Source organism: Pteropus medius, unplaced genomic scaffold (genome assembly GCF_902729225.1).
Source record: "Pteropus medius unplaced genomic scaffold, Ma_sr-lr_union100, whole genome shotgun sequence".
NCBI lineage: Eukaryota > Metazoa > Chordata > Mammalia > Chiroptera > Pteropodidae > Pteropus > Pteropus medius.
This window is the reverse complement of record NW_024344371.1, coordinates 2571345-2599064: the sequence shown is the minus strand read 5'-3', so window position 1 is coordinate 2599064 and position 27720 is coordinate 2571345. Positions and strand designations below refer to the sequence as shown.

Genomic DNA, 27720 nt, shown 5'->3' with positions numbered 1-27720 from the left:
ACTCATTGTCCTTGACTCTACTCGATCAGTGCCACCTCCAACTCCACTTGCCCTGGAGCAGCATCAAGATGCCAGCCTTGTGCAGAAAGCTTCAGAATCTCTTTACAGTCATTGGGATATTTCTTTATTGAGCTATTTAAAATATATAAACAATTCTTCTGAGATTTTTAGATAGTCAAAAATCCTATTTAATGAAGCTGATTAACAAAACATGATTCTAAAAGCCGACCTCTTCCAGACATTGGCCATATGAAACACTTATGTATGAATCACTATCTTTTTCTTTTAATAATCTTCAGGAGCTAGGTCCCCAGATTCCCATTTGATTATCTTAACTTCATTTTATCAGCCTGCCTTCCTTGCTTCCTTCCCAGTGAATGCCCGGGCATTTTGTGTGTGCAGATAAGAGAAGTACAGAATTACTGCAGGAGTGAGATGACAGGAGATGACCAAATAATAGTCATAGTAGCTGGGATGGGTGAGAGGCCTGCTTGGGAGGCCCTGTGGCATGGTGCTAGTGCCCTGGGAGGGCAGAACTGCTCAAGCCTAGGTCATATCACTAAAGATTGGATTAACTTGCTGGGTGACACGGATGAAGGTAGTTCTCCGGCTCAGCTCCTTCAGCTTAGCTGCTCCCACATACGTACATGTGGAGCGGATGCCTCCAAGGACGTCTCGGATGGTATGTTCCACATCCCCTTTGAAGGGCACCTCTACCGTCTTTCCCTCTGAGGCCCTTAGAGGAGGAAAAACTTTCTTACCTTTTCCTTTTGGATTCCTTAAGCCCAGTAACTCCTCCCCAGTCTCTATCATTTAGCCCCAGTTCACCACTTTTCTCCCAAGAACTGTACCACTCATCTCCCAGCAGCCATGAGTTCTGCCACTGCCCTATTTAGTCACACCTTCCAAGAACCCTCAGCTCCCGGGCCTCTGCACATACCTGTACTCAGCCACGCCCCCAGCATACTTCTTCATGGCCATTTCAGAACTCATCCCATAGAAGAGCTTATACTTCTTGCCATCCCTCTTGATGAGCTCACCACCTGACTCACTGTGCCCTGCCAGCATGCCACCCAGCATTACGAAGTCAGCCCCTGCTCCTATCAATGAGGAGGGAAAAAAATGAATCTGGCTCAGGTGCCCATATTGCCACCCTCAGAAGCAACTCATACCAAATTCTCAGTCCCAATCCTAGACCCTCAGAGGTAACTCATCCTTTTCTATAGGATCCTCCTTCTGTGCCCTCCCAACATCCTTACCGAAAGCCTTGGCCACATCCCCAGGACACCTGCAGCCTCCATCCTGCAAAGTAAGGAGCACTGTGAAAAGATAGCAGCCATTTCCCAAGCTCTCAGCAATGTCCCAATGGCCCACCTCAAAGCTGACAGGAACCCAGGAGTCCTGATCCACCTCTATCAGAGCTTCCATACCCAGCAGAAAACCCAGATGTTTGGCAGCCTCATACACTACCATGCCCTTGAACCTTACTGAAATGATGTGGCCTTTAAGGCCATGAGCAGCATCTGCACACTCCATCACTGCACTGAGCTGTGGATAACCCACTCCAGTTTTCTTCCGGGTGGTACACACAGAGCCTGAGAAGAATGTGACAAGGATGAGAGTGAAGTGCTCCACAGATGTTTGCCACTGAAGGGGTAGCCAATGGCCCCCACTGAGCCAGCTTACCTGGTCCAATTCCCACTTTGATGATGTCAGCCCCAGAGAGGATCAACTCTTCCACCATCTCTCCTGTTACCACATTCCCTGCCTGAGAGAGAACAATCAAAACAGCATTCTTAAGGTCAGAAATGAAAAGGAGGTTGCACGTTCTCATATATAGCATGCCTGGACCATGCATGACCTTCTGACATTATTACAAAGAAAGGTACCTGGGTTCCCTGTACTGGGCCCTCTGAGGGCTTTTAGACTAGCCACTTCAAAGGACCCTGCTTCCCCAGCTGAGGTAAGGGGGTTAGTGGCCAGTGTCACTGCTGCATGAGGGTAAAGCTGGGGTTCAACTAGACTAAGATCGAATCTGATTTATGGTAGATTTCTCTCTCCCACCCTACCAAGAGACCCAAACATATCCTGCCCTTAAGCTGTTATGTCATAAAACCTCTCTGGCTTAGGGAAAGGGGAAAAGATAGTAGGTAATGCAGGCTAAATACTCATATACACAGCTGTATTTGCTTCTGATAGACAGGAGAGACCTCTCAATGCTTGAAGAAAATGAGGCCTTGTCATCACCCCCCTAAGCTTGAAAAAAAATAAAACATTGTTTATTTGGACTCCTTAATATGACTGTAGTACCATGTCCATTTCAGTGGACAGATATATATGTACCACAGATATGTACAATGCATAAACACATCATGGTTTGGTGAGTGATGTTAGAGTCATTGGATTTACAAAGACTATGTATCAAGGGTCAGAGATTGCAAGACAAATAAATATTTTAAGCAGAACCATGGATAATCATCTGGTGACATGATTAAGCAGATGAGGAAAATCATAATGCAGCAGAGGAGAAATTAACCGATATTAAAAAATGGAATGGCACAAAAGAGTGGAAGGAGAGCAATGTACCAACTACAGGGTAATAGAAACATACCATGATGGTGTGTTCAGGGAATCGCTTCCGCACATCCTTTACAAATTCAACAAAGTGTTCAGAGTAGCCATTTGCCACATCCAGGCATATATATTTCACCTGGGGAATCGCTTCCAGGATCTGTTCCAACTGCTCAAAATCAGAAGAGCTTGTGCCTGAGCTGGCAGCCAGATGCTGTGGAAGAAATAGGTGCATTGGCATGGGAGGCATTAGCCTGTGGCATGTCAGAAATTACCTGATGAGCCAGTGGGTGGGGAGGTAAGGGTTGATCCCCTTACCGCCAAACAAAGATTCCTGGAAAACTGGGATAAGGAAGGGATCGAGGGAAGACAAGTATTACCTTAAGACAGTCAGAATTCTGGCTAGCAAACACTTTCCACTGCTCGAGGCTGTAGTGTTTATGGACAGCAGTGAAGAGGGAGAACTGGGGAGAAGAAAGACAGCCATCAAAAAGGATAGAACTTTATTAAGATCTCCTTCTCTAGAAATAGTCTATTATACTACTCTGAGGGAGAAAAGGACTGAAGTCTGGAAAGGGCCACTTGAAGAACTCGGGTACAGCTGGGATTTTAGTTCAACCATTATTCTCCCTACAAATCCAAGTAGGGCTTTTTGCTGTTAGCTAGTACTGTCAAATACTTCCACCAAAGTACTAAGTCACCTGGATTGGATTTCACCTGACACAACATTACCTCGCTGACTTAAAAGATGACAAAGACAAGTTGTTTGTACAATGGGACCAGAAGTAGACAAGAACCATGAAGAGACTGGACAGAGCCAGTGTCTGTCTATACTGACTCAGCCCCTCTCCCTCTGTTAACCTAGTAGAAGAACCAACCTATTTTGGGTAACTTCTGGTTGATTCAAAAGTCTAAATACTCAGAAAAGGTAAGGCCTTAAGGTTAACAGAGCCAATAAAGTGCTACCCCATCCTTTCTCCATCTCCACAGAGTAAAGGACAAATTTTCTTGAGACATGGACTAACCTGCAAAGTCTATTTCATTCAGTCTATTTTAGTCAACCAAGTCCAAGGATATAATGACTCATTGGATTTGTATGCTCAACAAATTGCAAAAAATATCCCAATACTTTGAGAAAGACATTCAAAGGCCACTGTGAATACTGGTGTTTGTGCTTTAAAAGTGCAAACATGCAAACAGACAAGAAACAGTAGTTGACTGAGACAGCACACTTTTTTTTTATATATATATATAATTTTTATTTTTATTTATTTTTTACGCCTACAGCTTCTGGTCTTCCTAGCACAAATCTTGCAGTTGGCAAGAAATCCAAGGAAGTCATGTAGCAGTCAGCAGTAAAGGTTATTGTTATAGTCACTTAAGAGATCATCATCAACACTACCTAGTGAAAGCTGATATTAAATTCTGCTTTTTCAGCAGCACTCTGCCACCGACATGCTGACAGACAAGAAAATCACTCTGGAGGTAAGTGTACCTTGGAGATATACTGGCATAGTGTGGCATGATGAGCATATCCAATTACATACCAAACCAGAGATCTAGAAAAAGATGATTGCTTGCATCCAACCTTTTCATTATTGCTGTGAGACTTGGCTCTATCTCTAAAATCTGACTTCTTAGCACTCATAAGCAGTACTGAAAAGCCAGTTTCAACATAAAATATCAAGACAGTGCCTATAAGGTCCATGTATTACAGCATGCCTACTAACAGTGAAGTCAGATTCGCCATTCCTCAACTCTACTGGACAGGGCGGGTGGACACTAGGCAATAGCAAGATTTCTAAATAGGGCATGGCAACAGCAATACAGTACTAAAACTATATTAACTTCACAGAAATGACAGCAGATATTCCACAAAGACTTACAGCCCTCAAAAATATAGAAAGGGAGATGAAGTCCTTAAGGTTAACAGCCACAAGCAGCAGCAGAATCCATCAACCACGGATAGATGGATTAAGAAGACTGCATTTGTTCTCAGAGTGGCCAGAGTAACTATCTACCTTCTCAGCTACAAGAATAGAGGCAGGTAATATTACTGACAGGAGCAGCATCTTCTATTTTGAAAGTGAAAAATAACCTGTGTGTAAGAAAAACACATTCCGTTTTGGGCTCATCCCAGAAATTCCCAGGTAACAAGGACTTAAAGATAAAATTTTAAAAAAGGGCTAGGAGGCATAAAAGAAAATTAATAAACTTCTCTCTATGGTCTTCTAGATAGGAATTTCTGAATGCTCAAACTATATTTTGTTTCTGAACTAAAGGAGTGAATGCCTAGTTTCCTAATTTCCTCACGATGGTGTAACTGTAGAGATGCATATGATTTGGAGGGCGTGACCTCGGTGGTAGGAAAAGTTGACAAGATATATAAACTGCTGGACAGGAGAATAGGGAAAGTTCTGTTCATATATGAGAAAAATGGGGTGGGGGGAGCCAAAACTTAGCTTCGAATCTCAGTAACTCATATGGCTCTTTGAACTTATCAGATAAAGGGGCCTTAGTACTGGAGAAAATAGTAAAATGAAGCATCCGGACCATCTGTTAATTGCCAGAGAGTTGATCTGACGTGGTGGGGATGCAAATACCTCTGCAGTCAGCCGACATAACTGGACACCACTGAGGAAGTGGAATAAGAGAAGTCCTACCTTAGAGAGAACCTTGGCCATTTCAAAGGTGCCCACAGTATCCATATTGGCAGCAATGATAGGGATCCCAGTGTACATTTGCTTTGAGTTTCGAAAGGAAAAGGATCTTGTGAGATCCACCTGCAGATATGAACAGGAAACTGAGCATTTCGTTCAACCAAAAAACAAGTATTGCACGAGGACAAGAGCCAGGAATCTTTCTCACTCCTGGCCCACCAAGAGAAGCAGGCTCACCTCACTTCGAGACTTAAGAGTACTGCGTTTGGGCCTCAACAGGACATCCTTGAAGTCCAGTTTGACATCGTTGTCGATGTGAGGCATGGTGGGGGCCTTGGCGTAGCGACGAATATGAGAGCTGAAGGTGGGAAAAGTCATGAGGGCAGAGCTGAATCAATAGCAAGCCTTATTGCTCTTTTAAAGCTGGCGGCAGGGCTCATCTCCCTTCTCGCTTAAATTGTGGAAAGTCGGGGCATTGGTCGAGTCATGCGTGGTCCCTGAAGGCTGTCACCTCCGACCCGTCTCATGGCTGCAATTACCCTCGGTGTCTCCATCCCAGGGAGAAGAACTGGGATGGAATAGTGAGAGACCCTAAAAAGGTGCATTCTTTACGCCACTACTCTTCTCTCGCCCCTACAAAAACTAATTTGAAGGCGAGAAGGAATTGGGAGGCGGGGGGAGAGTTCCATAACCAGCTTCCGGAATAGGGGTACTTACTTCCTGTCGCCGTGGCCAAGGTGGCAGTTGACCGAAGCTCCCCTTGCTTAGCAACTAACCTCGTGCAGCCCCGCTGAGCCTTGTGGGTCTACTGCAACATGTTCCGCTAATAGCGGGCGAGAACGATTAATCAAGGAATTCCACCTTCGGCGGCGGCAGTGCAAAGATTTCTGGTTAACAGAGTCACACGCTGAGGTTGCCGTTGGATCCGAGAGGCTAGAGACTACAACTCCCAGGGTGGAAAGCGCAGAGCTGCCCCTGGCCTCATGGGAGAAGTAGTTCGTTCCGCCTGTCCCCTCTTTCCACGAGACCTGGCTCTCTAGGGACTCTCGAAATCGTATAGACGACTTCTCTGGTGTAACTAAGCCATCCGCCTTCTTTTCACTTACGACGCCACCTAAACGAAATGCGACAGCATTCCTGAACCTTTCGGGAAACCCCGGGAAAGAAAGGGGTGGGGGTGGGGTGGAGCCAGAGAGCGACCCGGAAGCAGAAGTGACTCGTACAGGCGGAGTGCTAGGGAGCGGCGGCGGCGACCGCGGCGGTGGAAGCAGCAGTTTATCTGTGTGCAGCCTCAAACTGGGAAGAAGATGCTAATTAAAGTGAAGGTGGGAACACCTCCAGCCTTGCCAAGACGCAGTGGTACTGAACTGGCCGCTGTGCCTTACGGGAGAGCGGGGAAGGGAAACCACGCCTTTCCCGAGCTTGGAGGGTGCTGACAACCTCAGGGCTCTCGCGAGGGGTGATGGGAAGTAGGGGGACTCAAGAGGGTTTTGATTGTTGGGGGCTGGCCCAGCCAGACGACCGCGGGGTCTCTGCCATTCCTGCTTTCTCGCCGGTACTTTGCCCAGAAGGACGCCTTTTTTGTTCAAGTCTCGCTGTATTCGAACCCCCATAGTCAGAGAGAAGGCCTAGCAGCAGCTTGGCTTCCTCTCAGATTCTTGAAATAAGCTCTGATCTCCGTTCTTCATGCCCAGGTTGCCAGCTTCTCCCAACCCCTAACATAGGCTGCCACCAAGCACCCTCAAAAACGTTAGCCTGGAGAACCGGGGGCCTACCGGGGTTTAGACTGTAAGCTTTTGCTTGTCGCCAAGGTGTGGTATGAGCCAGCCCTCAGGAACCAAAGCTGGGAGTGTGTTCAGTCAGCACCTACCTTTCTGAGCCGGGCATCCTGGACCAGCCTCACTTACTTGACTGAGGCAGATAAGTTACCAGTGCCCTAGTTCTTGGTACTAGAAGTGTCTCTTTCATCTCCGTCTCTCCACTCCAGTGTTCACCAGTTCTCAGCCCTCATTAGTGCTACCTGCTATTTCTTCTTTTGTACCTGCAGAGAGGCAAAAATTAACAATCGATGCAATGCAACGTTAGTTTGATTGTTTTACTCTAAGTAAGTCTACCGTTATTTCATCAACCCTCTTGTGTATTTACATAATAGCCATTCTTAACCTCTTCAGTACTTCCAAACCACCTCTTAGCTAAGAATTGAGGCCAGACAGCATGGCCAAAGATCATTGTTTTTCAAACTAATGACCTATAAAAGAGTCATGAATTGTGAAATCAATTGATCAGTGGGTCGCAAGCAACATTACAAAAAGAAGAAAGGTAATAGAAATATCAGGGTATACTGTTGGATAGGTGTATCGTTTTGTGAATTTTTTACTTTATTATTATTTTATGCATATGTATGTTTTACTAGTTTTTATGTATTTCTTAGTGTGGGTTACTGTCAAAAAATGTGAGAAACACTAGCAGATGAATGCTTTTATCTTCTTTTCAATGCATAAGGTTTTTTGTGTCCCTTTAGTACTCTTTAGTCCAAAGGAGAGGTTATAACAATGCCTGGTGTTCAGTGTTTTGTAAACTTTTTAAAAAATCTCAACCTACACTAAGAAGTTTTACCTCATGTCCCAGACAGACACAAAAAACTTAGAATCTGTGATATGCTCTGATATTTTCAATTCTATTCTAAGTTGATTTCTTAACCCACAGTTGCTTGAGACCTGCGTTAAAAAAAAAATACTTGTGTTATAGATGGACTTCTCAACTTAAAAGTGAATAAGAATCACATGAGGAGCTTGTAAAAATCCTAATTCTAATTCATTGGGTCTGGGATGGGACCCCAGATTCTGCATTTCTAACATGCTCCCGCATGATGCTGACACTGCTTGTCTGGGGGCCACACTTTTAGTAGCAGGATTCTAGATTTCGTCTCTCTGAATTTTTATTTAGTACTTCTCTATAATGGTCAGTCTCTTTTACTGAAAAACTTTCTGTCTTTAAACAGGTTCCTCTGTCCTACGTCTATCTTCTTTTATGTTTGCTGCATTTTTTTAATTAAATATATATGAAAGCAATTAGAGGTTAATTACTATATAAATGATAGTTTTTATTGGCAGGCCTCCACTGTGAAATACTCATTTTTCAACTTTCATTTCCATTTAGCTGATATCTCTTTCTGCAGTGTTTTACAAATCCTTTTTTTATATACAATTTTGTCAGCTTTATTGAGATATAATTGACATATACTATTGTGTAGTTGAAGGTGAACCATATGACGATTTGATACGTGTACATAGAGCAAAATTGTTACCACAGTAAGGTTAGTTTACTCATTCATCTCACATAATTACATGTTTTTAAAGATCTACTCTCAGCAACTTTCAAGTACATAATACGATATTGTGAAGGGAACCAAAATTTTGCTGCTGCCCTGAGGCTGCTTTTTGGGATATTGATTTTAAGATGTTTATTAAGAAACAGGACTCAGAAAGAACCTTTGAGCCTCCCCCACCTTTCCTGCCCAAGAGATTCAGACAAATCCAAATCCTTCTGATTTAAGTCTTTTGACATCTCATCTCCATCTTTCTAAAATTAAATACATCATTTTCTGCCTTAAGTCGTCTCCCCAATACTCACCTCATTTATCGATCCCATCAATCTACCAGGTATCTGGAGCTCAGTTCATTTGTTTTTTACAGTTTGAGTGAATCTGGATCCAACTGAAATGATACATTGCAGTTGGTTGACATGTATTTTAAGCCTCTTTAAATCTGTAATGCCCCTTATTCCCTATTTTTTCTTGTTGAATAAACTAGGTTGTTTGTCCCATAGTTTCCCACAGTTAAATTTTGCTGATTGCATCTCCATGTTGTTTTTTAATATATTCCTCTTTGCTGTTTTTCCTGTTGATTGATAATAAGATCTAGTAGCTTGATTATATTTTTTGTGTGTTCATGTGTGAGAATAATTCATAGGTGATAGTGTAATATGTACTTCTGTTATTTTGCTTTCTGTGATGTTGGTCATTACTTAGATCCATTATTTCATTGGAAGTTACAAAATGGGGATAATCTGATTTTATTGTTGTTTCTTATATTAGCTGGAATGCTTGAGTAGTGTCCAATACAATAACCATTAGCCGCATGGACTACTGAACGTTTGAAATATGGCTAGTGAGATGGAAGAATTGAATTTTTATTTCTATTATTTGTTTCATTTGTATTTAATTTTAATTTAAATATAAAAACTGAAACTTTAGTCATTAGAAAACTTTTAAGTTGGATATGTAAATCTACTTTTTCATCTGTAAATTATGAAATTTAAATACAGATCATGTATTTCAGATGAAAATTTACCATCTGAATTGAAATGTGCCATAAGTATGAAATACAGGATTTTTGAATATTTGGTTTAAAAAAAGGATGTAAACTACATTAATAATTTTCATACCAGTTTCATATTAAAGTGATAATATCTTGACTGTATTTGATTTAAGAATATTAAAAATAATTTCACTTTTTAAACATATGGCTACTAGTATATTTAAGATTGTATACGTGGTTTGCATTACATTTTTATTTCTATTGGACAGTGCTGCTTTACGGAATTGTTTCATTATACTCTCATCAAGGGTATTTAAAAATAAATTTTTCTCATAACAATGTATAATGGCATAAAAAATGGAAAATAGAGAAAAGCACAAATAATTAAAATCACTCATAGCCTCACAACTCAAGATAACTGTTGTATATGTCCTTCCAAACTTTTTGAAAGCACATGCATCTATGTTTTTATTTTGTTCTTTTTACAAAATTAGAATTTTACCATTATTCTAAACTGTATTTGAAGACCGTGTGATTTTCCATCTATATTTGCACCATAATTTATTTAACCTTCAATTGTTTGATATTTAGATTTATTTCTAGTTTTTTTCAGTATCAAAAAGCTGCAGTGACCATTGCCATAGGTATATTTTTGGACGTAGTTATGATTATTTTTCCAGAAGTATTGTTGCTGGGAAACCATATTTCCAGATTGCTCTTTAATACATTAATGGGCTTCTACAGTGAATTTCAGAAACAAAGGACCGTTCCAAGAGTTTTAGACTTTACAAACCAGTAATTTTTTTTTAATGTCATAGGCCCAAGCATCTTATTGTTAGGAAAGCAGTTCTCAGCCTTCTGTTAGAATCTTTTTTTACTCTTCAAAATTTTTTATTAAATCAGAATTAGTATTTGTTTATTAATGTTCATATGATAAAGGGATATATTTTTATTAGAAATTTAAATAGTACCGGTAAAAGAGTTACCTTGATAAACCCTCCCCTTAGTCGTACTCCCCTCTCTCAAAGATAATCACTATCATAAGAGAAATTTATACTTTTAATCCTTTCTTCTGTGCATGTACATATGTATATATCTACATATAGAAAATAATGTATAATTAATTATGCATTCTTTAGATGTTTTTCCATGTTAATGTATAAATTGTTACGTAATAAGTGTATCATTCTATGGATGTACCATAGTTTAATAGTTTTCTTATTATTAAGCATTAAGCTATTTCTAGGGTTTTGCTTTTATAAAAGCTTCTGGAGTAAACTTCACATATTCCTCTTTGGATACATGCTCAAGTTTTTCCTCCAAGTTACTGACCTAGAAATAGAATTGTCTGGTTGAAGAGTCTTTGCATTTAAAGTATTGAGGTCAATAAAATGAAATAATTTGGGCAACACAGAATTGCAAACTTTTAATTTCGTTAGGAAAGGGCCTAAAAAAATTACTGACTCTTGTTACTATCATGTCATAAAAGGACATTTTAACACCTGAACATACTTGATTTTGTGAAAGTCTCATTGCTCTCAGTATTTTTCTCATTTTACCATAGACTATTGAAAGTTTTCACAGAGCAGTTTGGGTTGGGGTAGAAACTTGAGAATCATTGTTCTAATTTATTCTTTTGCATCCAAACAGACAAATCCAAAGGAGTTACTCTTACATTTTTGGAAATACTATATACTTAGGACTGAACCATTCACGTAGTTGAGAAATTAGGCCTTCCTTAAGTACTTACTTCATACTGGTCTATATGAATACCATAAATAGAAACCATATGTTATTTTGTGAACCTACCACAATAGCATACATTGGGTCCCAATACTAGACTAGCCAGACTTGGTTAGGCATTACTGAGTACAGAGCTAAGAGCTCAGGCTTTGGGACCAGAGAGTCTGTTGGGATCCACACTCTCCTTTTGACTTCATAGGCATGCTTTTTAACCTCTCCAAGGCCCATTTTCCTCATCTATAAATTGGTGATAGTAATAGGTCCTATCTCAGAAATACTTGCAAGGATTAAATATATTGATGCATGTGAGACACTTAGCATAGTCCGATTCTTGGAAAGTGTTCAGTAAATCTTGGCTGTGATCGTAATACAATCATCTGTGTATTTAGTCCTTCCACAAATATTTTTTGATTGCTTATATGTCAGACACTCTACTTTGTGCTTAGAACAGGCTCTGTCCTTTAAGAAGTTGGAGAGTTTGACACTTAACTAGCTGTAATGGGTATTAAAGTGCGTTAGGGCAATATACAGATCATGTATTATTGAATTGTACACTTGAAACCGATATGATTTTATTAACCAACGTCACCTCAATAAATTTAATTTTTTTAAAATGCTTTGGGGACAAGTCATCAATCTTATTTTAAAAGGCCTTTGAGGGTTTGAGAAAGAGTAGAGGAGGGTATGGCAACAAGGAACACAGTAGAAGTAAAGAAATGCCCCTTAATTGGGCCATGCCTGGTGTGTTTGTGGTCTGGATTATTGTAGACTAGCATGGGTATGAGCTTTAATACCAAGGATGAATGGGAAATTAGAATGGATGGAGTACAACATTTTTAAGTGTACAATTAGCATATTGTGTTTGCATGTCAACAGCCCTTACCCTATGGAAGAAGTCAAGAAGACCAGAGCTTCAATTTAGGACTCTGGTAGAAGTCTGGAGAAGATATGGGAGAATAGAATGTTAATTCTAGTGTTACTTTAAAAGCTGTTCAGAGGTGATCTTTGATGTCCTTGAATTCTATCCGAATGTTAATTTCTGTCATTGATATGAAAACAAGGTCCTCAGACTCAAAGGAATACTTTGCTTATTAGTACACCTCTCACCCCACTGTCTCATGCAAAGGAATGCCAGTATTCTCCTGGATTCTACTCGGGTGGGGTGGAGAGTGTGAGATGATCTGTGGGGTTAAGAAAGTCAGATGGTTCACAGAATCTTGCCCTATCAAAGTTGTCCACAGCCTAAAAATGTTTCATGAATACAGGTACAGCCAAAGCCTTCTGATTCTTCAAAGCAGCTTTACTGAAAATGTGCATCTCTCAGAAGGTAGTAGATCCCAGAGACCAGGACAGGACGCTTTACCTAGAAGACAGATTGTATATTGGATTGTAGAACTCATGAAACTCTTGCCTGTTTCAGACGCTGACCGGAAAGGAGATTGAGATTGACATTGAACCCACAGACAAGGTAATGTATAACCAACACTTCTTTCATGCCTGTCTCCCTACATGTACATTTGTTTGGATATGCTGATAAACTTAGTCCTTTGCTTTCATGCTATCTGCATAGCTCTTGTTCCTTCCACTTCTGTGGTCTTACCCCTACTGACCACGGGTAGCCCCTGACTCCTTGTACCCCTAAAGGTGGAGCGAATCAAGGAACGTGTGGAAGAGAAAGAAGGGATCCCTCCACAGCAGCAGCGGCTCATCTACAGTGGTAAACAGATGTGAGTTTGGAATGGGAATGAGTGTGTGGCAATCTTATGTGATGATGAGAGAGTAGATAGTAGAGATGGAGCAGGCCTACTTTTTATTGGTTGCTTAGACCTTTTGGCAATTTGTTGAAGCCTATGAACCCCTTCTCAGAATAAGATGCGTACAGGCATAAAATAAAATACGTAGAATTTTATTTTTATTTTACAGGCATAAAATAAAATACGTAGAATTACAAAAGAAACTAATTATATTAAAATAGTTACCAAAATAGTAAAAGGCAAATTTATAATATAATATATGTGGTTTATTAATACATTAAGATCTAATGGTAGATCTGATAACTACCCTAATTATGAAATATTTTCAAGATACCTGCAAACAGTCGTAGTGTGATATGAAAATACCTAATTTCTGTTGTTAACAGGTTTCCCAATATTGCTGATACCACTGTGGGTTTTTGCCTATGTTCGAATTTTTAAATTTTTTTCATATTTCAGTCAGGGATTAGTAAAAATAAAGATGTAATTTTTTTTCTCATCTGAGTTTATAGACCCCCAGGGAGATCCATGAAACTCAAATTAAGAACCCTGTCTTTGCTGGTATTTAATGCTTTTTTTTTTTTTGCTTCCTTTTCCTGCAGGAATGATGAGAAGACAGCAGCTGATTATAAAATCCTAGGTGGTTCAGTCCTCCATCTGGTGTTGGCTCTGAGAGGAGGAGGAGGTGGTCTTAGGCAGTGATGGACCCTCCCTCGATTTTACCTCTTTACCCTGTCTCTCGTAATGAGGCATCATATATCCTCTCTGGGACATCAGAGCCACTGCCCCCTCTCCTGGATACCCAGTCTTGTGTGTCTACTGGTAGGAGACTGTGAGGACCCCAGGATGCAGTGTTCCTGGCCCAAAGGGCCCTTGCTGGCTATTGGGTTTTTGTTTGCAGTCCTGTGTGCTTCCCTCTCTTATGGCTATGTCCCTGGTTGTCAATAAAATATTTCCTGGCCTCCTGGAATCTTTCTTCTGTTGCACAAATATGACTGAAATCAAAATGGACCCAATACACACCTAGTTATACCAGGCTGAAGGAGTAGGACAATGGAAGGGAATATGTCCTTAGAATGATTACCAGACTCTAGGAATGCTACTCTCAGTGGCAAAGGTGTGCTGGAACCAACTCTTAGCAGTTCATGAGAGCTAATTGTTGGCATTTCTTTCCAATTCTGTGTTAAGAACTTCATGTTGGTAGGTTAAAATTTGCCATGGTAGGAATATTTATGGAAAGTGGTGAGCAATACAGATCAGTACCTCCTCCCAAAGTATCCACCAGCATACTACTGACATCGGTGGTAGAAACCAGGAGAATGAATTCTCTCCCATTGTCTTAGACATTTGGGCCTGGTTTGAGAAAGGCCTCGGGACTTTGCAGACACCATGTTCTTAATGACTGGAATATTGCTGAGAGCTCTGGGCTGTACACCATGGAGAGATGCTGATACGGACAAAGGTTGAGTAAGGAGTGACAAGCTATCATGGGTAACTTAGATTTCAGTTGTTAAGATGAAATGAGAGATGGGTGACAGAAGAAAGGGCTTCCTTTCCCTGGCTTCTCTAGTTTTGTAGAACCTGGGGAGGCTGGTTGGAGCAGAGAAATAAGGGAAGGGAGGGGCGAGGACCCCTGCAGGCCTATGTGGTCGCCTTGGCGCTTGCTGCAGTCTTTTCCCCTTTTCACCGTCAGAAGGCGCTTTTGTGCGGTCTCCGGACCGACGGCCCCAGCACACACTAGCGACGCTCTAGCCGCACTCTCTCTAAGGCAAGAGGGCGGCCTTGCAGCCACCGGAGGGTGTCCAGAACTCTGCCCCCAGAGAAGGCCGTACCTGCGTGCACGCAGCTTGTAGGTACCAGTCATGGCGCAGCTCCCGAAGCTCGCAGTCTTCGACCTGGGTGAGGGACCCGACTGGAGAGTTTCATAGGACGCTCTCCTTTTCCAAACCCCAGTTTCAGTTCTCCAGGCCCTGCGTCCTCTAGGTTGAACTCTCCCATTTTTCCTCTCTCAGATTACACGCTCTGGCCATTCTGGGTGGACACGAACGTAGACCCCCCGTTCCATAAGAGCAGGTGAGGCAGGGCTGGGGAGGACTGGGGCCAAGCGGATCTGGCTGGAGCTGAGCTCACTTGCCTTCTCCAGTGATGGAACTGTACGAGATAGCCGGGGCCAGATCATCCGACTGTACCCGGAGGTTCCAGAGGTCTTGGAACGATTTCGCGGCCTTGGGGTGCCCATCGCTGCCGCTTCACGGTAAGAAGAGCTACTGAAAAAGAAAAAACTTAGTCTAACGCTGACAGATGCATGCATGAGACTTCTTGGGTAACCCCTTGGCTGCAAAAATTTAAGCGTTGCAAATTTGTATATTTTTCTAAGTATACCCTCTCCTGTGCCTTTTATATATTAAACATTGGCTCAGCGCCACCCATGTCTGACAGGATAGATGGAGTTAAATAAGGGCCCAGGGGGCCTGTCCATCCTCCTGGAAAAACAAGTCGATTTCCCCCTGGTTATACATAACTTCACCTGCAGCCCTGGCCCTCCACTCTCCTGATCCCATCTACTACACCTTTTTGCAGGACAGGTGAGACTAAAGCGGCCAACCAGTTACTGGAGCTCTTTGACTTTGTCAGATACTTTGTTCATCGGGAAATCTATCCAGGCAGCAAGGTTGCACACTTTGAGAGGTATGGGGAGATAAGGGTAGAAATCTGGAGAGAGAAGAGCAGAGAGGCTAGAGGAGCTAAGAAGCCAGCATGATTACCCTCTGCCCTGCCTTGCACAGATTGCAGCAGAAGACTGGAGTTCCTTTCTCCCAGATGATCTTCTTTGATGATGAGAAGCGGAATATTGTAGATGTCAGCAAACTGGGTACTGAGTGGTGAGAAAAACCATTTGGGAAGGGTTTCTAGGAGGGAGGATAGGTAGATATATACAGGACGGACAGTTTGCATGACAGGTGACAGCCCAAAAATGAGAGTAGTAGGGAGCTCTGAAGTCCTGATGAAATATGATTTTACTTTTTAGGTGTTACCTGCATTCATGTCCAGAATGGAATGAGTCTTCAAACCCTAACTCAGGGATTAGAGACATTTGCAAAGGCCCAAGCTGGACCCTGAGGTCCAATCCTGTGGATGAGCCTCATTTGAGGCATACAACTGAAAGAAATCAGGAAGGCATTTTCAGATGCATTTGTAAATTATTAAAATGTATTCATGTGTGACAAAACAAATCTTACACGGTGTGGGTTGTTTCTATTTTTCTTGAGTGTGAACCGGAGTTGGTTGTCCAGAGGTGCCAAGACCAGAGGGTGAGGCATTATTAGACTGCCTCACATTCTGTTTACAAACTTGTGACAAACCCAAGACTGAACCCCTTGTGCTCACCCTATCCCCAATCCCTCCCCTGAGCTGCGTTCTTTCAGGGACATGAAGAACTAAATTCCACCAGCCCCAGGTAGCAGGGTGCATTAACCTGCACATTTCCTTACAGGAAACAAATACTTTGTTTTGGGTGGGGTGGGTGTGGCCTTTTTACATAGTCGAAAGTGAAGCAGCCAATTTAAGATGAACACAGGATTTGGGGCTAGTGGCTCCTATCACGTGATAGAAGTGGTCTCCTTGGTGCCTATTGATGATATCACCATGGTGCCCCAAGGACAGATTGGCCAAATCTGGTCTCTGAATGATGAGACAGCACCCTCCTAGGAGCAAAGTGGAAGTACGCAGGACGCTTCAGAGGCCAGGGTCACGATGAGTGGTTTCTGCCACTCAGAAAGGGTGAGCCTGGGCAGGACGGGTGGGCTGAGAGGCACTGGCCATGGGCAGGGAGGAGACCCAGGATACGGGCTGTCCCAAAAACTTTGGCAGTGGCCCAGCAAGGCCTTTAGTGTCTAGAGGCCCTGCCTTGTCAGAGAGCTTAGCTCTGTCTGCCTACTTTCCTCCAAGCCAGAAGGAGGAGCTCAGGCCCAGGAGAGGATGTAAGTGTAGACTGTGTCAGCTGTGCTGGCTTCCAGTGTTTAGGCTTGGGGGATGAGTTTCCATTCTTATCTGATGCTAGGCAACTGAGAATCTGAGGTGACAAAGAAAGGGGCCTTTTCAAAGCTCCTATCTGGTGGGGGAAGATGAATAAAAACTGGCATTTAAATTGAGATGTTCCTAAAAACCAGGGGAACACAGATGAAGCAGGCATCGGGGGTCCAGAAGGCTAGAAGTATGCCAGGTAGAGAACTGAGTTAACCCACGAAAAGATAACTGTACAAAACAGGCAGGAAAGGGGGTGGTATATTTAGAAGAAAGAGCAGTTCTGGTTGCCGTGTGTGCACGTGCATGCGTGCGCACACCCAGAAGCAGGGGGGTGGGGAAGGATGTGGAGGGCACTGAAGGAGAAAAGTAAGGTAGAAGGAAGTGTGGGAGGAGAGGTAATCAAGGGCTAGATCATGAAAGATGTTGTATGCTTCCTTTTAAAAGTTTTGGATTTTATCCTGTAGGCAATGGAGAGTATGGAAGGACTTTAAGTAGGCAAGGGCCATCAGACTGGAGGGGAGGAGGGGAATAACTCTGTTAGAAGTACAGAAGATGAAAGGAAAATTGAGATCAGGTTTTTTTTCCTTTAGCTCCCTGTACTTCCTTCAGTTTGAACCTGTGGAGTCAGGATCTTGAGCATCTCCTAGGATAGCAAGTGGAACAGTAATTATAAAAAGTGACTAAACTTTGGTGGAGGATGTGATAGTGGGGAGGATCTGCATGTGTGAATGCACGGGGAATATGGGAAATCTCTGTACCTTCCACTCCATTTTGTCGTGAACCTAAAACTGCTCTAATAAATTAAGTCTATAAATTAAAAAAAAAAAAAAAGACTGGCAATAACTTGAAAAGCACCTTGGAATAGCAAAAGAATACTAGCTTTGGAAGTCATTCTTCCACATTTCAATTACTGCTCAATCTCTTACGAGTTGTGATTTTTGACAAAATTTAACATCTTCATGCCTGTTTTTACATTTATAAAGTGAAGATAGTATGTTGATTGTAGAGAGTGATTTCCCCAAATAACACAGTCAAGCACCTAGCACATACTATGCATACTTCATGATTGGTGGGTTATTTTTTTTCTTCATGCAATATGCGCCTGCTCCGTTGGATTCCAGGGAAGAAAAAGAAGGGACCAACCCCTGAAGAGGCAACTCAGAAACTGAAGGAGTCGGAGAAGATATTGATCAAGAAACAGGAGTTTCTGGAGCAGAAGATTCAATAGGAGGTACAAATGGCCAAGAAGCATGGGACCAAGAATAAGAGAGATCATGTGAAAAGTGCCAATAGGGAGGGCCCAGGTGGGAAGCAGGGGCTTCTTCCTCTGATGTTCAGAGTGTGGGCTGGGTCAGCTGCCCTACAGGCTTTACGGAGAAAGAAAAGATTGGAACAGCAGCTGGCACAAACCAATGAGACGTTATCCACCCTGGAGTTTCAGCATGAGGCCACTGAGAATGACACCACCAATGCAGAGAAGTGCTTCGTAGCATGGAGCTTGCTGCCCACGGCATGAAGAAAGCCTACCAGGACATGTGGGGATGAGGAGAGGGGCAGAGGGGGGCCCAGGCCCTGAGGAGAGTAGTTTGGTATTATACTTTGAATCTTAAAACCTCTCAGAATGTGAATTTACAGTATAAATGTAAATTTATGGTGGTTAGATCTCTGTTAGCCTCCTTACTTCCTGCAAAACTATCTCTTTGCTGTCTGGGGCATTCTAGCAAGGAAAGATGGTTTTCCAAATTTTGAAAGATCCTTCAGGGAAAAGAATGTAACCTGTCCCCCCACCCCACCCCCAGTATGGCTTCTTGCCATTTCTCAACCCAGATTTGGCTCATTATAATTTTCCAGGGATCTCTTCTACCTGCTAGCCATGGATTTATCAGTCTAGGGCTACAGACTGGAGGGGCTTCATTCGTGTGAGATGAGAAAGTCAGGGGGGTTGTAGCCTGATTTTTTTTTTTTTTTTTGGCTATATATCTTCTCAAGGACCTTGACAAGGTGGATGAACTGATGGCCGACATCACAGAATCACAGGAGGTGGCCAAGCAAATCTCTGATGCCATTTCTCAGCCTGTGGGCTTTGGAGATGACGTGGATGAGGTGATTGGGAGTGAGGGGTCAGGGAGTCTTAGAGGAAGCATGAGAACAGCCAAAAGCAATGCCCAGGAGAATCATGGGGCAAGTTTGGGGGGAACTCCAAAAGTGGTATGTTTTTGGAGGCAGAAGTTCCCTTTCTTCATCTTGACCAGTCTTATCCCGTATCTAGGATGAACTGTTGGAGGAGTTAGAGGAGCTGGAACAAGAGGAATTGGCCCGGGAGTTGTTACATGTGGGTGAAAAGGAGGAAGAACCCCCATTCAAACTGCCCAGTGTACCCTCTACACATCTGCCTGCAGGGCCAGGTACCTAAGGCTTTTCTGCTATCTCAAGGACTTGAGAAGGTGGGGTAGATATGGGCAAAGATTATTCTTCATCCATCCTGCTTCAAAGGAACCAGGCAGAGGGGACTTCTGCTACAGTTGCATAGGTTTTTAACTGCTAAGGGCACCTGGCCAAAGGGGAATGGGGACTGAAATCCAGCCTGTGCTCCACTCAGCAAGCTGTGTACCCTGGTTTAGGGCTGCAAATGCTGGGAGAAAGAGATACCTTTTTCTAATTTGCACAAAGGTACTATGGGATTAGCAGCCGCCCAGCAAGTGGAAGGACCACACCTTTAGGTTCTTTGCTGAGGAGAAATAACTCAGCAGGTTCTGAGTTGTAGCAGGGGGTGGTTGGAAGATACTGAGGCCATAATATGTCTTTCTCTGGGTATCGTTGTCTCCAAAGCTCTCGAAGAGGGTGAAGATGAAGCACTAAAGCAGCTGGCTGAGTGGGTATCCTGATGAGTCTGGGCATATCTTCCTGATGCTGCCAACGATGGTCTCTTTAAGTGCCAAGTGCTGAGCTAAAGGGACATAGCCTTTTTTGGAGGCCCTGCTGAGGGTAGTGGTGTGACCCTGCCTAAGAAAGGGTCTATTGCTCTTGCATTCCTAGTTCAACTCTGCCAAAGGATCTTGGAGGAGGAGCCCCGGGGCTCCCTTCTCTTTGATAGCAGTTATAGTGCCCTCGTTCCCAATAAAATTATACTGCTTTGTCTATACTTGAAACTCTTTTCCTGGTCTTTTGAACTTTGTTTCAAGCACTGAATAATAGCGGGAGTAACGTAGGCGTGTTGGAACATAAAACAAATGGGAGTTTCCAATATTTCACCTTCTAGGTTCTAGGCAGATACTGTTTCATCTTTCAAGTTGGTTTATCCTAGTGTTGCCTAGTGCTAAGGTTGAGGAAACTGCCATCTATTACTTATCTTAGAACCATGTGGAGCTATCTCTGCGTCTTCCTTCATCACTTTCCCTGAATCAGCCTCTGTCAAGACAGCACCGTGTTTACTACCCATTTTCCTTTTGCAAAGCACATTTTCAAGGACAGGGAGGGAGAATACAGGGATAAAGAGGCAAGTCACTTTCTTTTATCCAGAACCCATACTTAATAAGCTTGGTTTAAACTGTGATTTCTATGTCTAGGAGCAATAGTATGAGGGGCCATACAATTCACTGGGATTGTTTCAGTAGTAGTTAAGGTGGCATTTGGAGACGTACAAGGAACCAAAATACTCCACACTTCCTGATACTGATTTCTAAAAAAAATAAATGTCGTCCTTGTCATCCCTGTCGTCCCTTTAGGTATAGACAGTCAGAGCCATAACCAGAGTAATCAGAGCCTCTACCTTATGGCTTGAACATTTAGAGTGCAAAGATATGTAAAATAAGGAGCATGTACCTAGCTAGAATAATGAAGCTTCCCTAAAGCGGGTGTTCATTTGAGCACCCTCTCCCACAAGAGCTACATATGAACTCACTGTGAATTACAACATGGACTTAACAAGTGTCAAGATGACAGGTTACAGACACTGGACAAAAATCCACCTCACCCTCGCAGTGTTTCCTGCTAAGGTTCCCTTGAGGAAAGAATGTCTTTGACCCCAGCTGATGAAACTAAATCATAATTAGATTTATTTTTAGTATAAAATATTTAGCCCCAGATCCTCCTGCTTTGCTCCTCTCTCAACCCCCTTCTCTCAGCCACTTTCAGATATTGATTTCCAAGGACTGGCGACGATTCATGGTGCTGGGCAGCTGACACATGGCCTCGAGCAGCCTGATCTCATGGGTGGGTTGCTCAGGCTGGAACTTGAGCACCCAAGGATCCTTGATGACGTCCAGGATGGTGGCACGCTTGGTGGCTTGGCATAGCATATGGAGGACCAGGTTCTAAGATAGGGGAGAGAGGTCTTGGCTGAGCCTCCCATTGTGTCACATAGGCAAAGAGCAGGGGACCTAAGAAAGAAGCCGGATAGCCCATCATACCACTCTGGTGGAAGGGGGAATGTCCCTGATTTTATCATAAAAAGCCAGGTATTTTAACTCCCTGGAGGGGAGAGGAAAGATGGGTTCTTTGAGGGAATCCCTTGCATAATCAATCCCCTTTCTGGCCTAAAGAGATAGAAGTTCAAACCTGCTTGCCACGTGTGGAGCCCAATGGTTGGTCCTTTAAGTGCTCCCCACTATTCTAGGGCAGGGGCTAGAGTGTGAGATGGCTCTAGGGAAAAGCTTTCCCCAGGGTTGGGAGGCCTATGTTGGGTTCCCTCCCCGTGGTCATTCCCGAGGTCTCAGCCCTCCTGGAGGAGCCAGCACCTTGCACTCTTGGGAGATGGAGGAGTTAGATGGAAAAGTGACCTCCTTCTGAGTCTCTCTCAGCAGCTTCTTAAGATTGGTGTCATCAAAGGGTAGGCGGGCGACCACTAGAGTGTAGAGGATGACGCCCATGCTCCAAGTGTCAGACAGGAAAGGGTTGTAGGGCAAGCCTAACAAGATCTCCGGGCAGGCATAAGCAAAGCTGCCACAGTAGGTCTGGCTGAGGTGAGTAAAGCAGTTCACTTGGCGGTAAGAAGGGCTGCTCTGCACAGCCTGGCTAGAAGGCACCATCTTGGCGAAGCCAAAGTCCGATATCTTCACATTCTCCCGCTTGTCCAGCAGAAGGTTCTCCAACTTTAAGTCCCTACCAGCAGCAGAAAGGCTGGGGGTCAGGGAGAGGGCTTAGTATTAGACCCAGAGCTGAAGGGCCAGGGGTCAAAGGCTAGCGATGAGTAAAGGCACGGTGGGAGATACTATTATGAAGACATAAGGTAGAGAGGAAGGAAAGCCATGGAGTTGTGAGCAGAACCCAAAGAGGAGAGAGGATGGTACCTGAGGTCCCCTGGGAGCTTACCATTATATTTCATAAAGCACTCTGCTCAGATTGAGTACTTACTGTTATTGATCAGATGACTATAATAGAGTGGATGAATGGGCCTAGATACTGAGGAGGGAGGTCAAGGGAGGAAAAAAACATGACGGAAAATGGGAGATGTGCTTAAAACCCCCTTTAGAGCCCAAAGGCCCCAGTCTGGGTGGCAGCGCCCTCACCGGTGCACGATGCCCTTGCTGTGCAGGTAGGCGATGCCCAGGGTCATCTGGGAGAACCACTTGCCAGCAAGGGGCTCCGAGCAGGCCCCGTAGCGCTGGATCCATTCAAGGACATCACCACCCTGAGCCAGCTCCAGAATGATGTACACTCGGGATGTGGTCTCGATGGCCTGATAGAAGTTGATGAGGTACTTGTGCCGTAGGACCTTCATTACCTGGCCCAGAGGAGGGACCCATCAAACCTGGGAAGGGAGAACCCTGGCTGCACTCCCAGCCCTCCTACTCTCCCACTGCTACTTTCTTATAACTTTGCAAAAAGATCAAACCCCAGAGGGCTGATAGCTTGTCAGCAAACCCTGCACTTGAGGGGCTTGAGGTGAATCGGTGAGTGGAAAGAGGTTAAATTTGGATGTGGTTCCATAGTGTAGCGGTTAGCACATCTGCTTTACATGCAGAAGTTCCTGAATTCATGCCCCAGTGGAACCATGGTCCATGGTCTGCAGCCATGCCACCCTGAACAAGCCTGATGTCTGATCTCGTGAAGCTAAGCAGGGTCAGGCCTGGTTAGTACTTAGATGGGAGACCACCTAGGAAGACTAGGTGCTATAGACATAAATAATAATAATAAATAATTTTTAAAAAAATTTTTTTTGAGGTTAAATTTACACCAAGTAATTTTCCTAGCTGCTCAGTGAGACATTCAGTTCTGGTTTGAGGGTTTCTGGCTCTAACCTCTCCTAATCATACCCCTTCTGAAAAGCCTTAAGAAGCTTGGTACCAGTTCTCTCTTCCAGTCCCCTTTCTAACCTGTATCTCACGGGGCAAGAACTTGCTGAGATAGTCTTCAGAGGCCTTCTTCTTTGAGATGATCTTGATAGCCACCATGACCTTCTGCTTTGTGTAGTAAGCCTCATACACCGTCCCATAGGAACCATTGCCGATCACCTTGCCCACCTCGTAACCATACTCCTCCATGACAGAGCGGTAGGCTGAGGTGGGTGGTGCTACCTCCTGGGTATCTCCCTTCCCCATGGTGTTGGGCTTGCTGAGAGCACAGAGCTTTGCTACTTAAAAGCCTCCTGTCTGCTCTGAAAGCCAACACCTTGAGCCACTGCGGGCTAGGGTAACCAAAGCAAAGTTAGTCTCCAAATGCTTGCCTGTGTAGTCACACAAGTCTGGGATGCTGGGTTCAGCTCTCCACTAGGAACTTTGAGGAGGAAGAAGGGAGAAGCAGTTCTTTTTGTCTCCACTGGCTGTTCTTACTTCTTTCTCCTCTTGGATACAGAACTTCCCAGGGTCCCATATTCCGCACACATCACAATTCACCTTCTATCCACTATTGGCCACAAGGCTTAAGAATGAAGTACAGTTTGGAACATATTCATTCCTGGAGGCACCTTCACAGTCTGGTGAGACTTCATAGATATGGGTCCCTTCAACCATTCATGTTTATTTGAGCACCTACTATGTGCCAGGCAGTGTGCTGAATACTTGGATAAAATAAGCAATAAGGCCAATAGACCCTGTGCTCCTAGTTTATAATCCAGCAGGAGAAACACATGAATGTGTGAATATTACAGAGAATTACAAGGTATTATAAAAGCATGTTCTAAGGAATCTAACTTTTAAATTCTTTTCTTTTCTTTTTTTGCAAATTGAGCTAGGCTCAGTCAGATGGTTCATTCAGTAATCTCATCTCAGCTGGGATTTCTGCTGCATATGGTTACATAATTCAGCCTGAGTTCCTTCACATAGTGGCACTGAATTTCAAGAGAAAAAAATCCCAAGTTGCATGAACAATTGAGGGTAGGCTCCAAAATTGCAAAGCATCACTTCCATATCTTTACATGAGTAAAGACAGTTACAGGGTTATAAGGATCACTTAGACTGAAGTGGGGAAGTGGACTCTACCCCTTATCTTTGAAATGCATTATCTTGCCTTCTGAGACCCTGAATTCTGTACTTTGCCCTTAAGTCCAAGGTACAAATCTGATTTTATTCCCATATCAATTTAATGTCTCCCTGTTCTCCTCAGGATCAAGTACAAATTCTTTTATGTGGCTTCAAGATCTGACCATGCTTACCTCCTTAATTTTATCTGCCACAGGGGTCCCTATCCCCCATGGCCGCACAGCAGGAGATGAGCAGCCAGGAAGTGAGCAAAGCTTCATCTGTACTTGCAGCCACTCCCCAGTGCTAGCATCACCACCTCAGCTCCACCTCAGATCATAAGCATTAGATTCTCATAGGAGCACCGGTCCTTGGTGCCAAAAAGGTTGGAGACCACTATTCTAACATACACACAATGCTCCAGCCAAACGGAATTGATTTTCCTTCATTGTTCCCTCTGTTCTGGCAAACTCCTGCTCTCCCTTCAAGACTTAACTGATGAGTTGTTTTAAGGAAGCCTTTACTGACTGCTCAACTCCAAATTAGAAGTTCCCCCCTCCTGGATGCTCCCATGCCCCAATACTTTCTCTGTCACAGAATCTACCATAGTGTCTGTAATTTCTTTTCTTGCATCTCCCACTAGGCTATAAGGGAGGTCAACTGATCAGAAGAGGTAGGTAAAGTCAGAGGCTTGCGAAGAATGGGTTATGGAGAATGGAAGAGAGCTGGTTTGGAAAATGAGTAGGATCACCGGGCAGATTTGAGGGCCCAATTGAAGTTGGAGAACACAATTTAGAGACACATGATCTTAACATATCATAATGTTAAGAATCTTTTAGCATCCTGGTATAGGTACTTGCATATTGATAGATGAATTAACCCAAGATTAAGGTTTCACTTGGCACCTGCAATTAAAGAATAACGGGAGAGGCATCAACAACACAGGCAAGAATGTGGCTGAAATGATGGAATGCAGAATCTAAGGTACATGTGTTAGGAAGACAAGCTAGAAAAAGACAAAAGGGCAGGAGGAGGGGTTGCAGGCCTCAGTGAAATGGAAGAACAAATTTGGTGGGAATGACAAGAGGTTGTGGTCATAGAGGGGTTGTCTGAATTTAAGGTTTGGGGGAGGGCAGAGGGCATGAAGAAGAAAGAACAAGGGGCATGTAGAGAAAGAACAAGGGAAGAATCATATTGCTTCTATCTTCCATCCTCCGAAATAAAACAAAACCTCCAGCAATAGATTATGCCATAGGCTACTGGTAAATTCCCGTTTATTGACAGCCTGACCCAGTTGGCAGGATGGCTCCAAAGTCTTGTTGGAAGCTGGAACCACATCCTCAATCTATGAAGATGAGTAGTTTCAGGGTGCACCATGGTAAGAAGGCCCACCTAGCCCTGCCCATCATCTGCTCCCCTGGATAGGCATCTGGCCCCTAGAGCTTTGTAGCAGCTCTGTTCTCTGTATGGGGGTAAACCAGTTCATTTAAGGAATGTGTATTAAGCTGCCTACTATATATATAAAAGCATTGCTAGGTCCCGAGGACACCAAAATGGGTAAGTTATAGTCTCCTATAAGGAGTTAGCAATTAACAAGGGAGAAAGACTCATAAGTAAATTAACAGTATACTGAGATAAAGTACTATAAACAAAGACTGGAAAATGTAAGGGAAGGCTTTATAGGAAAGGTGGCATTTGCACTGTTCAAAAGGAATCTCCAGGGAGGTAAGCAGAGAATGGGAGATTGGGCAGTCAGGGCAAAAGGAACTACATGAGGCTTGCAGGCTTGAGAGAACATGACATTTAAAATTTCAATTTGAATACAGGATAGGATTCCAGAAGGGGAATATACCTGAAGAATTAAGAATTAAGATCCAGGTGTGAGAGGCCTCATATGCCAAGCTTTTTTGACTTTATGTATTCGTGGTCAAATTTTAGTATCAAAATCAGAGCTTGTTAAAAAAATTAATTACGCCAACTCCCCCAAGATCCAGATTTGGTGGGGCCTACGTATATGTTTTTAACAAGCTTCTGGCTGAATCTAAGGCACATTAGGATTTGAGAACCACTGTTGCAAAATATAGAACACCTTTAATCCAGAACACATTTAGGATTTTAAAAAATCATTGCAGCAGCAGTGTGGAAAATGGATCCAAAGGAGGCTGTGACCAGGAAACTAGCAAGATGACTGTCATGGTAATATAGGTGAGAGGATGGGCCTGAACCAAGACAGCTGTGGAGGGCAGGTATTTGGAAGATATTCAGGAAATAAGTAGATAAGGCTTGGTGGCACTGATCTTAGGGGCAGGGGGTAAGAGGCCCAGGTTTCTGGCTTTAGAAACCAGGTGGTTGTCCTGGTCTCTTAAAAACTATTCCAAAGCCATCCTAAGTTACTTTTCTAATTACAAAATTTATTGATTGTCTAAAACACTCAATCCCCTACTTCCTGGAACCTCACCTTCTCCTGCAGGGAGGAGGGCTAGGTCAGAGAGGGCAGATGTGGGTAAATAAAGGACTTTTCCGTCCAGAAGCCACTGGTAACTTTCTGCTGTACTTTCTCCAGGAAAAGGGAACCTTAAGTCAGCTTCCTTACACGTTGCTCCCAGGTGGTCAAAGGGAAGTCAGTGCCCCTGGGTCTGACCTCCAGGGAAACTCAGGAAACTCCCCTAAAGGCAAGATCCCCTTAAAACATTGCTGAGACAGACAAGGGTAAACTTCTCCAGAATAATTTGCAATACTAAATTAAGAGAAGCCAAAATACATACACATAGATAAATAAGAACAAAAACATGAGTCCAATGTATGGCAAGATTCTTTACCTGCAATAAACAATAACCCTGTCAAGCTGTCCAACTCACGGGGTGAAACTGCAGACATCCTATCTCTTTGCGTGCCTCTGCACCAGACCTGGCTTAGACCTACCTATCGTCGGACATGGAACAGGCATTGCCAGGGAGGCCTCCAGGTTCAACCTCGGGAAGATATTTTTATTTACGTATTTATTTTTTGGCGGCAGGCCATTCATGACAGGTGGGTGAGAAACAGTGAGGTGAGATACAGACTCCAGGACCCTTCTATGTGCTATACCCTGCCTGTCCTAGCACAGCGACGCCCAAATCCTCATCCCCGCCTGGGTTGGGGGCCATGAACCGCTCGGGGCTTGGCCCCAGGAGTCAGTGGCGAGTCCCATTGGTGCGGCCGGCAAACGCTTCGGGGCGTCCACTAGATGTGGGCACAGCCGCCGCCCGGA

The 27720-nt window shown here is 43.6% G+C and overlaps 5 protein-coding genes across 12 annotated transcripts; 3 read left to right on the top strand and 2 right to left on the bottom strand.

Annotated features, from left to right (window-relative positions):
* Nucleotides 1-101: 101 nt before the first annotated feature.
* On the bottom strand, nt 102-6370 carry GMPR2 (guanosine monophosphate reductase 2). Of its 5 annotated transcripts, XM_039870364.1 has the most exons (10): nt 5949-6370; nt 5469-5589; nt 5235-5354; nt 2952-3035; nt 2612-2785; nt 1687-1768; nt 1489-1595; nt 1260-1302; nt 941-1100; nt 102-736 (listed from the first exon to the last, which is right to left on the bottom strand). In XM_039870364.1, the coding sequence occupies exons 2-10, from the start codon at nt 5553-5555 to the stop codon at nt 547-549; spliced, it is 1047 nt and encodes a 348-aa protein (XP_039726298.1). In that variant the 5' UTR covers nt 5556-5589; nt 5949-6370; the 3' UTR covers nt 102-546. The 5 variants fall into 5 exon arrangements, with proteins under 5 accessions (XP_039726298.1, XP_039726297.1, XP_039726295.1 ...); XM_039870363.1 differs by lacking the exon at nt 5949-6370 and having other exon boundaries at nt 5469-5608; XM_039870362.1 differs by having other exon boundaries at nt 264-736; nt 1260-1595.
* Nucleotides 6371-6408: 38 nt separating this feature from the next.
* On the top strand, nt 6409-14017 carry NEDD8 (NEDD8 ubiquitin like modifier). The gene is made up of 4 exons (XM_039870378.1): nt 6409-6556; nt 12714-12761; nt 12938-13020; nt 13650-14017. The coding sequence occupies exons 1-4, from the start codon at nt 6539-6541 to the stop codon at nt 13747-13749; spliced, it is 249 nt and encodes an 82-aa protein (XP_039726312.1). The 5' UTR covers nt 6409-6538; the 3' UTR covers nt 13750-14017.
* Nucleotides 14018-14134: 117 nt separating this feature from the next.
* MDP1 (magnesium dependent phosphatase 1) lies at nt 14135-16285 on the top strand. 4 transcript variants are annotated; one of them, XM_039870374.1, is made up of 6 exons: nt 14730-14946; nt 15060-15120; nt 15191-15301; nt 15628-15735; nt 15834-15929; nt 16076-16285. In XM_039870374.1, the coding sequence occupies exons 1-6, from the start codon at nt 14910-14912 to the stop codon at nt 16269-16271; spliced, it is 609 nt and encodes a 202-aa protein (XP_039726308.1). In that variant the 5' UTR covers nt 14730-14909; the 3' UTR covers nt 16272-16285. The 4 variants fall into 4 exon arrangements, with proteins under 4 accessions (XP_039726309.1, XP_039726311.1, XP_039726308.1 ...); XM_039870376.1 differs by having other exon boundaries at nt 14764-14946; nt 15834-15919; XM_039870375.1 differs by lacking the exon at nt 15628-15735 and having other exon boundaries at nt 14135-14946.
* Nucleotides 16286-16838: 553 nt separating this feature from the next.
* CHMP4A (charged multivesicular body protein 4A) lies at nt 16839-20222 on the top strand. The gene is given in 5 exon segments (XM_039870380.1): nt 16839-18547; nt 18550-18608; nt 19062-19176; nt 19343-19478; nt 19903-20222. Coding segments are annotated over 5 exon segments (744 nt in total). The 5' UTR covers nt 16839-18169; the 3' UTR covers nt 19959-20222.
* A 766-nt stretch (nt 20223-20988) lies between these two features.
* Nucleotides 20989-27588, bottom strand: TSSK4 (testis specific serine kinase 4). The gene is made up of 4 exons (XM_039870379.1): nt 23388-27588; nt 22581-22795; nt 21810-22203; nt 20989-21386 (listed from the first exon to the last, which is right to left on the bottom strand). The coding sequence occupies exons 1-4, from the start codon at nt 23610-23612 to the stop codon at nt 21204-21206; spliced, it is 1017 nt and encodes a 338-aa protein (XP_039726313.1). The 5' UTR covers nt 23613-27588; the 3' UTR covers nt 20989-21203.
* Between the last annotated feature and the right edge of the window lie 132 nt (nt 27589-27720).